General features: G+C 35.9%; 1 protein-coding gene across 1 annotated transcript in view; it reads left to right on the top strand.

Annotated features, from left to right (window-relative positions):
• Positions 1-13336, top strand: part of LOC101898538 (mothers against decapentaplegic homolog 6) — a 99826-nt gene that overhangs the window by 47306 nt on the left and 39184 nt on the right. The window contains exon 3 of the mRNA XM_005181972.4: positions 7126-7173. Coding sequence (XP_005182029.2) covers positions 7126-7173 — 48 coding nt within the window. The remainder of the gene's footprint in view (positions 1-7125; positions 7174-13336) is intronic.

Genomic DNA, 13336 nt, shown 5'->3' on the forward strand with positions numbered 1-13336 from the left:
TTTATTTCCCTGAATATCGTTGTTACGGAGTGCATATTACGGCTGTGGGTAACAAATACAACAAATCGGATGAACAATATATATGGGAGCTATAGCTATATCTGAACCGATTTCGATCAAATTTGGCATACTACCTTCTAGACTCAATTCGGTCGTATGTGCCAAATTCCATCGCATTTGGACAAATATTAGACGTTTGGTGCACAATAAATGGTAAATCGGACGAAGTTATATATGGGAGCTATATCCAAATCTGAACCGATCTCGATAAAATTTAGCAAAGGTATTTCTGAGCTGCATTTGATATATTTCCCCAAATATTGTTGTTACAGAATGCATATTACGGCTGCGGAGGACAAAAATAACAAATCGGATGAACAATATATATGGGAGCTATAGCTATATCTGAACCGATTTCGATCAAATTTGGCACACTTATTTTATACCTAATTTGGTTGTATGTGCAAAATTCCATACTATTCGGGCTGATATTACGCGTTTGGTGCACAATAAAAGGCAAATCGGACGAAGATATATATGGGAGCTATATCTAATTTTTTACCGATTATCTCCAATTTCAATAGGGTTCGTCCTTGGGCCAAACAAATGTTGTTTGGAAAATTTCATCTCAATCGGATAATAAATGCGACCTGCATTTTGTTCACAAGAATACATGGACAGACGGACGGACAGACGGACTGACATGCATAAATCAACTCAGAAAGTGATTCTATGCAGATCATCAAAAGGAACTATGGGTCTATCTCGTTTCCTTTTGCCTGTTACAAACAAATGCACAAAGACATAATACCCTGACCACCTAGTGGTGTAGGGTATAAAAATGATTGAATTTGGGTTAATGGCCCAAATTTTGAGATCCTTTGACTCCGATTCCTTTTAAATTTTAAAATGGTCGTCTTCGAAATCTAAGAATGAATGATAAATTTTGAAGAACAAAATTCAGGGAATGATGGAAGTTATGAGACTCATGATTTCACACACAGTAGTGTATTGGATTTTCGTCCTTTTTATTGTTTTCTATCTTAGGGAATGAAGTTTGCAGGGTGAGGTCTCGGCCCCTTACTATTCTGACATTTTTTTTGTACATTTTATATGAAAGCTTAAATTTTTCCTGCTTTTATACCCTTCACCATTCTATGGAGGGTATATAAGCTTTGTCATTCCGTTTGTAACTCCTCGAAATATTCGCAATAGACCCTACAAAGTATATATATTGTGGAACAGCGTGAAATTCTAAGACGTCCTAGCGATGTCCGTATGTCTGTTGTAATCACGCTATCTTTCAAACGAATTGACACAGAGGGCTAAAATTTTGCATATATGCATAGTCTACCAGTAGGCAGGTTAAGTTCGTAAATGGGTCATGTCGGTCCACGTTTTCGTATAGCCCCAATATAATGGTACCTCCCGCTTTTCGGTATTTTCATAATTTTGGCGAACTGTATTTACCGCAATTATTTCAAATTTCATATTTAAAGTTCGTAATGCGTATTAAAGCCTATGACAAAAATTTTTGTATGCAGGTCCAAGTCCTCGTATAGCCCCCATATGACGGTACCTTCCGATATTCGGTATTTTCAAAATTTTAGCGACATTATTTACCGGAATCGTTTCAAATTTCGTATTGGAAGATCTTAATGTGTATTGCAACCTATGGCAATTTCATATGCGGATCCACGTCTTCGTATAGCCCCCATATGACGGTATCTTCCGATATTCGGTATTTTCATGATTTTAACGACATTATTTAGCGGATTTATTTTTCGTATTTGAAATTCGTAATGGGTACTACAGCCTATAACATAAATGTTTGTATGCAGGTCCACGTCTTCGTATAGCCCCCATATGATGGTACCTCCCAATACTCGTTATTTTTATGATTTGTGCGACATTATTCACCGGAATCGCTTCAAATTTCGTATTCAGAGATCTTAATGGTTACTACGAATTATGGTAAAAAATTTCGTATGCAGGTCCACGTCTTCGTGCGACAATATTTAGCGGATTTATTTCAAATTTCGTATTTGAAATTTGTAATGGGTCTACAGCCTATGGCAAAAATTTTTGAATGCCGGTCCACGTCTTCGTATAGCCCCCATATAACGGCACCTTCCGATATTCGGTATTTTGATGATTTTAGCGACATTATTCACCGTAATTGTTAAATTTTCATTTAAGTGGTAGTTTCCGGAAGTGTTTTTTTGAAAATTTTCAAGATGCTTCAAAATGATGCATTAAAATTTCGGTCTGGCCGAACTTAGCTTGTTTTTTTTTTACTTGTTTTATCTCTTGAATTGTCCCATATCAAAAATCTATTTTAGGACGTTTGCCATGAAATTGTCGATATTTAATTTTTCACATTCCTATCCCATTAACATTTCATAGGAAATTTCTCAATGGAATATTCCATTTATTTTTGACTTGGTGGTCCAGGTAAGAGATAAATAGTAGTAATACAACAACAACAACAACAGCAACAACGACATCATCAATAACATTTACCAATTCTATCGAGTTTTTAGGGGGAATTGTAGAAGTTTATTATTTTTAGCAGTTTTTTTTTGTATTTTGAAATACCAAAATAATCTACTGCCATATTTTGGTTATTAGCGTCTTGTTTCAAGCGTTCTTTTTTTCTGGCATGTTTTGCTTAAATGTTTGCGGCTGTCACCTGGATTTTTCTTGTTGTTGTTGCTGCAATCAAAAAAAGCTTTATTTCGGTGTGTTTTTCTGTTGTTGTTGTTGTAGTTCTCTAAATAGAATGTCAGTCAGCCGTTGTCGGTTGCCACACCTTAGATTTGTTTCGGTTTTCGGTTTTGTTTTATTTGTTTGCCTCGAGAAGAATTGCCATTGTTGTTGCTCTTGGCTTTTGGCTGCTGCTCGCTCGCTATTCAATATCGGAGGGATTAACATTTTTGTATAGATTTTTGTTAATGACTTTTTGAGGTTTGTTTGAATGAAATAAAAAAAAACACAAAAACCCGAAAACGTGTGGTACATACCTTTATAGACAACTATGCAGATATTTTTTGTTAATGTGCAGATCAAGAGATAATGAGTTGTGTAAAAAATGTATATTCTTGAAACAAAAAAAAAAAACGTATATAATAAATACCTGCAAAGACTAAAATATTTGTTTTTATAATATATAACTCTATTTGATCGGATGAGTTGCTATGTTTTCATAAATTCCGATTCAACCAAAGGTTTTTTTATTTTTAAATTAAGTTAAGGAGAACTTAGAAGTCACAACTTTTCGTAATATTTTAGTTCGAATTTCCGAGATCTGCAGTCTTAAACCAAGAAGAAGAGGAAACATAAACATTTCGAACAAAGAAGCATGAAAGCAGATCTACACTCGCCAAAGTATCGAATGTCAGGAGGAAAAATTATATGGGGGTTAATGAAAAACGTGAATCTATATTGACAATATTCCTCTACAGGGGGTTAGAACCAGTTATGAACTCTAAATATCGATTTTAAATTACTGCCTTGGAAAATATAGCTAAAATACCGAATAGGGGAGTGAATTTAGCTTTCCGTCTGGCGTCTGGCTTACAAGGTGCGCAAAAGTAATTTGATGCACCGTCCTGTTGGAACTACATGTTTCCTCTTCGTGTATTACACGCGGATTTCCAGTGCCCCAGAAGCGTAAATTTTGCTTACATACGTACCGGCTAAGATGGAATCACTCATGATTATTATACCCTCCACCATAGTACGGAGGATATATTAAGTTTGTCATTCCGTTTGTATCACCTCGAAATATACATTGTAGACCCCACAAAGTATATATATTCCTGATCAGCATACAATTCTATGTCGATTTAGCAATGTCCGTCCGTCTGTGGAAATTAGTCTAGCTTCCGAACGAAATGAAATGAGTTGATAAAATTTTACTCAAATGTGTATTATGTCTGCAGGACTTTTGGTATTGAAAATGGTCCAAATGGGCATGCAGGTCCACGCTTTGGTATAGCCCCCATATATCTATGGTACATCCATTTGGTGATCTAACCGACATTAATCATCAGAAATGTTTCAAATTTGGTATTTGAAGTTCGCAATGGTAACTACATCCTATGACAAAAAATTGTCTGTGCAGGTCCACGTCTTCGTATAGCCCCCATATAGCGGTACCTCCCGATATTCGGTATTTTGATGATTTTAGCGGCATTATTCTCCGGAATTGTTTCAATAATGGATACTACAGTCTAAGACAGAAAATCATCTGCCCAGATCTACGACTTCGTATAGCCCCGATATAACAGTACTCCCGATATTCGGTATTTTGACGATTTTAGTGACATTATTCACCGGAATTGTTTCAAATTTCGTATTTGAAGTTAGTAATAGATACTACAGTCTAGGACAGAATATCGTCTGCGCAAGTCCACGTCTTCGTATAGCCCCCATATAACGGTACCTCCCGATATTCGGCATTTTGACGATTTTAGTGACATTATTCACCAGAATTGTTTCAAATTTGGTATTTGAAGTTCGTAATGGATACTACAGCCTATGACAGAAAATTGTCTGGGCAGGTCCACGTCTTCGTAAAGCCCCCATATAACGGTACCTCCCGATATTCGGCATTTTGACGATTTTAGTGACATTATTCTCCGGAATTTTTTCAAATTTGGTATTTGAAGTTCGTCTGTCCAGGTCTACGTCTTCGTATAGACCCGATATAACAGTACTCCTGATATCCGGTACTTTGATGATTTTAGCGACATTATTCTCCGGAAATGTTTCAAATTTGGTATTTGAAGTTCGTAATGGATACTACAGCCTATGACAGAAAATTGTCTGGGCAGGTCCACGTCTTCGTATAGACCCGATATAACAGTACTCCTGATATCCGGTACTTTGATGATTTTAGTGACATTATTCACCGGAATTGTTTCAAATTTCGTATTTGAAGTTAGTAATAGATACTACAGTCTAGGAGAGAAAATCATCTGTCCAGGGCTACGTCTTCGTATAGCCCCTATATAACAGTACTTCTGATATCCGGTACTTTGATGATTTTAGCGACATTATTCACCAGAATTGTTTCAAATTTGGTATTTGAAGTTCGTAATGGATACTACAGCCTATGACAGAAAATTGTCTGGGCAGGTCCACGTCTTCGTATAGCCCCCATATAACGGTACCTCCCGATATTCGGTATTTTGACGATTTTATTTGAAGTTCGTCATGGATACTACAGCCTAAGATGGAAAATTATCTGTGCAGGTCCACGTCTTCGTATAGCTCCCATATAACGGTACCTCCCGATATTCGGTATTTTGACGATTTTAGTGACATTATTCACCGGAATTGTTTCAAATTTGGTATTTAAAGTTCGTCATGGATACTACAGCCTAAGATGGAAAATTGTCTGTGCAGGTCCACGTTTTGGTATAGCCCCCATATAACAGTACTCCTGATATCCGGTACTTTGATGATTTTAGCTACATTATTCACCGATTTTTTTAAGTTTCACATTTGAATATTGTAATGGCTTATGAGAAATGTTGCCTATGACACTAATATAACGGCTACATTCGGTATTTTAAAGATTTTTTTGACGTCCTCCGCTACAACAGCAATATTCTCTGCAAAACGTATACACCGGGGTCTGCCACGCCTGGCAGCATATTTTGTTGTACCAGTCTTTACGAGGCGAGCGGCTAAACGTCGCACCGATTATTGTTCAAATTAAAAATCACCAATATTCCGCGTTCTGGAGCAGTGTAGCGTAATATTGTTTATTAACGTGTATTTCGTTATGTGTTTACTACAAACATGTCAAAACAGAACTGACATTAGGGGTCAATCGTAAAATTTATAGCATTTTCTGATAGGAGAATTACTTTTGTGCCACCGTGTATTTTGTTGGGTCTAAAATAATTATTTCGATGAGTTACAAACGGAATGACAAACTGAATATACCATATTCATACTACCTATAATGGACGATATTAAAATCGAATTAGAAGGACGAAATATTTTTCGAAATTTCAAATATAAACAATAAAGGCTTTCATCCCCCCGAAAATTTTTGTGACATACATTTGACATAATTGCAAAATTCTCCCTTGTTCAGTTCATGAATTACATCGATTCATTCATCTCCACAAAATATGTTAATTTGCATCCAAAGAAAAAGGTGGATCTGTGAGGTGCTAAATATTATTGTGTCATATCATTCCCAAAAAAAGAGAGATGTGTTACAGGTTCGAACACGATTTATCTAGTTACGGATTTACAAAAAAAAAAAAAAAAAAAAAACAACTTTCCTCTATTCATAAAAATTAAGACCCACGTGTATTCGAAATTTTATGAATGAATTTAACAGAATGGCGACCGCCTTGCCACAAATCGAATTCAAAATTTGTGAGGAAATGACATATCGATAATAATAATAATCATAAAAATAAAACCAATAACAATAAAATATCTGTATTTAGTGTATTGATACTAAAACTAAAACCCTACCAAAAGTTATGAATGAAATTCGTGTGCGATGATATTTGGATCACTCGCTCAAACCCTATGAAATTTGAATATTGTTAAACAATTCAAATATTTTTTGATGATATTCTATTATTTATCGCCTATCAAATTACACTGGAGAATCAAGTTTGATTAGGAAATTTTTATATTAAATTGAAACTGTGTGATAAGTGGGGTTTTTCGGATCGAAGTAAAAAATTAAAAATATTTGTTCATTATCTATACATTTATTCAAAAAAAAAAAAAAAAAAAAAAAAAAACAAAAAAAAAAATGCGCTAAATTTTCAACCGAGAAATAAAAAATTTAAAGGGATAAATTGATAAAAATGCAATTTCCTGCTTTTTTTTGAATTTTGGTTTCTGTCTTATAAGTACTTTCTTTATAGACATTTCTTTCCAAAAAAAAAAAAAAATAATAATAATAATAATAATAACAATAAAAACGTGGGAAATAGCCAAATTTCAAATTGGTTTATCTGTCAACAAGTACCCCATGAAATCATTTCCTGGTAATGCAATTTTTTTGAAAATATTTTAGAATTAAAACTAAACTTATTTTTGAGACCCATTCTAATGGTAAACATTTTACTTGTATTTTTCCAGAAAGTGCCCCGCCTCCATATCGCAGCCAAAGGATGGACAGAAACGAAGGTAATTCTAATCCAGACATTTATCTACTTTAAAATTGAAGTCAATTTCTCTTAAATCCTTCACAAATCACGGTTTACTCCTTGTTGGTTTATATATATTATTGAGTAGTTTATTAAACCATTTGAGACTACTTTCATATTCAAAAAATCAAAAAATATGCAACATTAAGAAAATTAGATAACTAGTTTTCTCTAAGTACACTATTTATACCCTACAACACTATGTGTTGGGGGTATTATAAGTTTGATTGGGCCAGAATTTATGTAACACCTCGAAATATTGGTTTCCCATATAGGAAAGTATATATGGATCTTCCTAGCTCGCCGAGCTGAGTCAATCTAGCTATGTATGTCCGTCCATCCGTCTGTCCATGTTAATTTGTAAGCACGCTACAGGTCGCAATTATGGCCCGATCCTTACGAAATTTTGCACGAAGGTGGGGTTAGGGTCAGAATAGAAGCCTATTTCTTTTGGAGATGATCGCCAAATGTTTAGGGGTTGAAATGGACCAAATACTGAAAAAATGTCGGATTTTGCAGTAGCTATACAGGTCGCAATTATAGACCAATCGACGCGGAATTTCGCATGTAGCTAGAGTTTAGGGCGGGGAAGAAGCCTACCAATTTGGGTAGTCATCGGATAATATTTAGCGGGTAAAATAGACCATATCTTTTGTGTTGAAAAAATTCAAAATTTTTCATTAAACCGCGAATATTTTAAATCCCGGCGAAATCACAAAGCCATCACAAGGTTACTTCTGACCTTAACATTGATCTTAACATCCAACAAATCGGATATATAGTAAAATAGATGCGATATATATGTCTATCAAAGAAGATGTGCTTGAAAGATCTCTTATATGTCGAGAACGGCTGAACTGATTTCAACAGTTCTCATTAATAAAAATAAAAATATCTCTCTAAAGATGAAAATATTGATTTTGTAAAATTTTCTCATATTTTTTCAATTTTGTCATATTTTTGGCATATTTTCATTTTGAATTAAACATTTGGTAATATTTTTTCAGGTAACAAAACTAAGTAGTTAGGATATCAGGATATCATATACAGATCGCATTTATGGCCCGATCCTTACGAAATTTTTTATGGGGATAAGATGAGGGTCAGAATAAATGCCTACTCTTTTTGGAGATGATCGCTATATATTTAGGGGTTGAAATGGACCAAAAAACTGCCAAATTGTCATCAGGTCGTAATTATCGCCCGATCCTCACGCACATTAGAATGGGGGTTACCGGACATTGAAAAAGCCAAGCAGTTTTGGATGGCCATCCAATGTGTGAAATAGTTTGCCAACTTTTGTAGACAAAATACGAAAATGTCCATTCCAGTGACTTTTTGGAGAATTCAAAAATACAGGAAAGACGCACTTCTGACTATTTCGTTAACGCTGATTTCGTTGAAGAATGTAGTCAAATGTATCTCATATAGATGTGTTTCAGTCAAAAACCAATAATAAATGTTAATCTTTTGCCACTTCTGAGAGATTGTAGGTCTTTGGGAAATATTGGTTCCAGATCTAGGAAGACCATTTACGTGCAACATCTAAATTGGAAATGAGCAAATTAGTTTAAGTTGCTATTATTCGAAAATTAGAGAACGAAACTTGATGGTTTTATTTTATTATTTGTCACAATATCTTATGGAATTCTGTCGAGTATTTCGCCTAATAAACTGTATGGTTTATTATAGTGTTGTAGGGTATTTAACGGTCGGCCCCGCTCGACTGTAGCTTTTGCTTACTTGTTTTTAATTTTGCTTGCCTCAAATCCAGTGTGGGAGAAACAAATCCTATTTCTCTTAAACCTTTCAAAAAGGGAATTTCCTATGTTTTCTTATTTTTTCTTTCAATAATTTGACAACAGATATTAATCAAATATATACCTGAAAATAAAACTAATTCAAAAAAAATAGAAGAAGAAAAATGTAGTTTTCCGTTTATTTGGGTTACAAAAACGAACTGAAGAGAACACTTGAGAGAAAGCAACGCAAACGTACTGTTTACACCCTCAGCCATATGGCTATACAGGATATGCAGTGTGAGATGGGTTTCCTTACCCATACCATCAAATTTTAGAATAAGTTTAGATTTGTTCGAATTGGTCACCTTTGGCACGAATTATGGTCAATGAAACCGTCACACGCTGCCCGAATGTTGCTCTGCGGTATTTTGGCCCATTCCCGGCGAAGCGCTTGGTTGAGATGATCAACACTTTGGTATTTTTTAGTGCCAACCTTGCTTTCCAAAATAATCCAGACACAATAGTCCAACGGATTGGTATCCGGAGATTTTGGTGGCCATTGTGTGCTGGAAATGAAGCAAGGAACCTCATTTTTTAACCATTCTTGGGTGGCGCGTGCTGAGTGCGATGGTGTTGAGTCCTGTTGGAATGTCCAAGGTCTGCAGCCAAAATTTTTGGGTGCCCAAGGCTTTAACTCTCTAGAATATTTTCGCGATAATATTCGGAATTTATTCTGATGGTTAATACGAGCGGAGAGCGACCATCGGCTGTTATGGGGCCCACACCATCACCATGGCCGGCGCTTGAGTTCTGGTGGCCAACCGAAGGTGCAGATTTTCAGCTAACCTCATTTTGTTTGTTTACAAACTGCTGGACAACGAATGTTTTCTCATCGGAGAAAACCAAATTCGGCAGTTCACCACTTTCGGCCAAGCGAAGCAACTCTTTAGCTCTTTTGAGTCTATCTTCTTTCTGTTGCGATGTAAGTTCTTGCGCGGGTTGGAATTTCAATGGCTTTACCCTAAACTAAATTTCCAATATTTGCCGAATGGAATATTGTGACATGTTCAGCTCCCGATCCATTTTTCGGCCACTGCAACGTGGGTTTCGATTAAGTCGTTTCTTTACTTTTCGAACCATTTTGCGCTGATGTTGCTGTTTTCTTCCGTCCACTTCCTTGACGTCGGGCTGCGCTACCAGTATCACGTCAACGAGCGATGGTACTAGACACAAAAGATTTATTCACATTTAAATGCTGAAGTGCTCTAACGATAGCCACTTTGGTTTTCCAGCCAAATGTAAAGAAATCACATCACGCTTGAATTCCATCACGAATAACTTTTTTTTGTGGAAAATTCTCACCAATATGCTTTTGTGCTTGTAAATAATATAATGAGCTGTCACTGGAATAATTTAAACAGCTGTCGGACGAGTGGCTTGGAAATGCCAGCAGTTTGAAGTTGGTTGCCCACAAAGGGTCAAAATTTGGAATATCAATAAAAAATAAAAATCTAATTCCATTCAGGCTTGGCACATCTCAATATTTCCATTAATACAAGTTCTGTTATAAAGATGGTGGAGATCGGACAATTTCTTCTGGTACTTCCTCCATAAAGGGTCAAAGTTGTGAATACCCAAAACGATTATAAATTCCGAAATAAGCAACCGATTCTCTTCACATTTCACACACCGCAATGTTTTTATTAACCCCAGGCTTGGTGTAAAGATGGGATATCGGTCGGTTCACTCCTTCTGGTACCTCATCCACGAAGGTTGGATTATTCGGTTCATATAGCTTCAATTTTTTTCTGGATTATTTACCTGTCTACACTTGCTATAAATAAATTACAATTTTGAGTTAAAATTTCGCCAAAAATCAATCGAAAAACCAGTAAAGAAAGCCTTAAAGTCGGACCAGGCCGACTTTATGATACCCTACACCACCATATTAAATTAAAAGTTTTTATGGGAGAATTCAATCATACACGCTATGATTATAATTATAATTTAAAGTTCAAAGGACTAAATATGCCGAACCATTTGTATCTTTTAAATTTGGACTTGTATTGCCCATTTGGTGCACAATTAATTTGAAATCGGATAAAGATATATATGGGAGTTATATCCAAATCGGAACCGATCTCCATAAAATTTCGCAAAGATATTTCTGAGATGTATTTGATGTATTTTCCTGAATATCGTTGTTACGGAGTGCATATTACGGCTGTGGGTAACAACTATAACAAATCGGATGAACAGTATATATGGGAGCTATAGCTATATCTGAACCGATCTTCAAATCCAAATTTGACATACTAGCTTCAAGACTAAATTCGGTCCTAAGTGCCAAATTCCATCCCATTTGGACAAATATTAGACGTTTGGTGCACAATATAAGGTAAATCGGACGAAGTTATATATGGGAGCTATATCCAAATCTGAACCGATCTCGATAAAATTTGGCACATGTATTTCCGGGCTGTATTTGATATATTTCCCCAAATATTGTTGTAACAGAGTGCATATTACGGCTGCGAAGGACAAAAATAACAAATCGGATGAAAAATATATATGGGAGCTTTAGCTATATCTGAACAGATTTCGATCAAATTTGGCATACTTATTTTCAGACCTAATTTGGTTGTATGTGCAAAATTTCATATTATTCGGGCTGATATTACACGTTTGGTGCACAATAAAAGCCAAATCGGACGAGGATATATATGGGAGCTATATCTAAATTTTGACCGATTATCTCCAATTTCAATAGAGTTCGTCCTTGGGTCAAACAAATGATTTGTGCAAAATTTCATCAATAATTGCGAACTGTACTTTGTTTACAAAAAACATGGACAGACGGAGAGACGGACGGACGGACATGCATAAATCGACTCAGAATGTGATTCTATGCAGATCATCAAAAGGAACTATGGGTCTATCTCGTTTCCTTTTGCCTGTTACAAACAAATTCACAAAGACATAATACCCTGACCACCTTGTGGTGTAGGGTATAAAAAAACAACCAACATGATCATCAGACATTCCCCTTTATCTACGTGTGACGCGTAAATTTTATTATTTTTATTTTATTTTTAGTTTTTTTTTTTTTGCTCTGAAAGTCACAACGACCCATCCATCCATCCATTCGTCTTTTGTGTAAACACAATGTGTGTGGTGGTATGTTTTGTTTTTTGTTCATTTGCAAATATTATTTTGTTTTTATTATTTTATTTTATACAATTTCTTTTTTTTTTTTGGTTAATTTCTTTGAGAAGTAGCGACAAGAATGAAAAACAAATTGAAAAAAAAAAAAAAAAAATATGCAAACACTGTGGCGCCGTAATAATTTCTAAAGGCTAACAAATAATAATGCGGCCGACCGATGGCTGCCTGCCACCACCACCCCCACCGGTGGGGGTATAACCGCCATGGGCCTCCTCGCCTATGGCTGCTATCCCGTGCTGCCATCGACGCTCGCTGTTGCTGTTATTTGTTGCCCTAATTCTTTGCATTTCAATTCTTGTGTGTTTTTTTTTTGCTGTTTTGGGTTTTTTTGCAACACAACCCGCCACGACCGACGTATATTTTGATGGAGCAAATAAACATTTGGGTTTGTTGGCGCCGCTTTTATATTTTCTTAATATTTTTTTCTTTGCTTCTTGTTTGCTTTTCGCCGTTTGTGTAAATAAAGCAAAAAAAAATGTGTTATGTCTTCCTTGAAGTGGGCAAAATATTCTGAAGGGAGGAATGGGTGTGTGCCGCCACATATTTGTTGTTGCACTTTTGCATGTCCTTCACACACCACACCATACCATACTATGTAACTGTAATTTATTTTACCAGCCAGCCCTTCCCATGCTCCTAGCCCCCCACATAACCATTGATGACCAACGTCACTGGTTCCGTTCTGACTTTCTTCCTTGATTTACACGCAAACTGCACATTTCCTTTCGAAATGCTCTGTTGCCGTGACTGCTGTTTGTGGCCCGGCGACGACGATAATCACCCACCGACAAAGCCATGAGAACAGCCACGATATTTATTTTCTTTCCACTTTTTTTTTTGAGTTAATTGCAATTGGAATTTTTTCCTTTGCAATGTTGCCGACCGACTGTCGGCCACCTCGTCCGCATGTGCTGTCATTCATTAGTGATAGTGACCAACAAATCAAGGCAAATCTGAATTGTTTATAAATTCGTATTTCTCTAAAGCACGCGTGCGGCACCCACTGTGTGTGTGTGTTTTTTTTTTTCGTTTTTGTATTCGCCAAGGAATTTCAAAATGAAAATAAATAATGGAAAATTTAATAGAATTGAAATGAGTGGCATGGAATTCATGTCGTTTCCGTAAGAGAAATTATTTTGAAAAAATCAAAATTAAGTTTTTTTATTCGTATTTTGC

This window comes from Musca domestica, unplaced genomic scaffold, assembly GCF_030504385.1.
Source record: "Musca domestica strain aabys unplaced genomic scaffold, Musca_domestica.polishedcontigs.V.1.1 1, whole genome shotgun sequence".
NCBI classification, from domain to species: Eukaryota; Metazoa; Arthropoda; class Insecta; order Diptera; family Muscidae; genus Musca; species Musca domestica.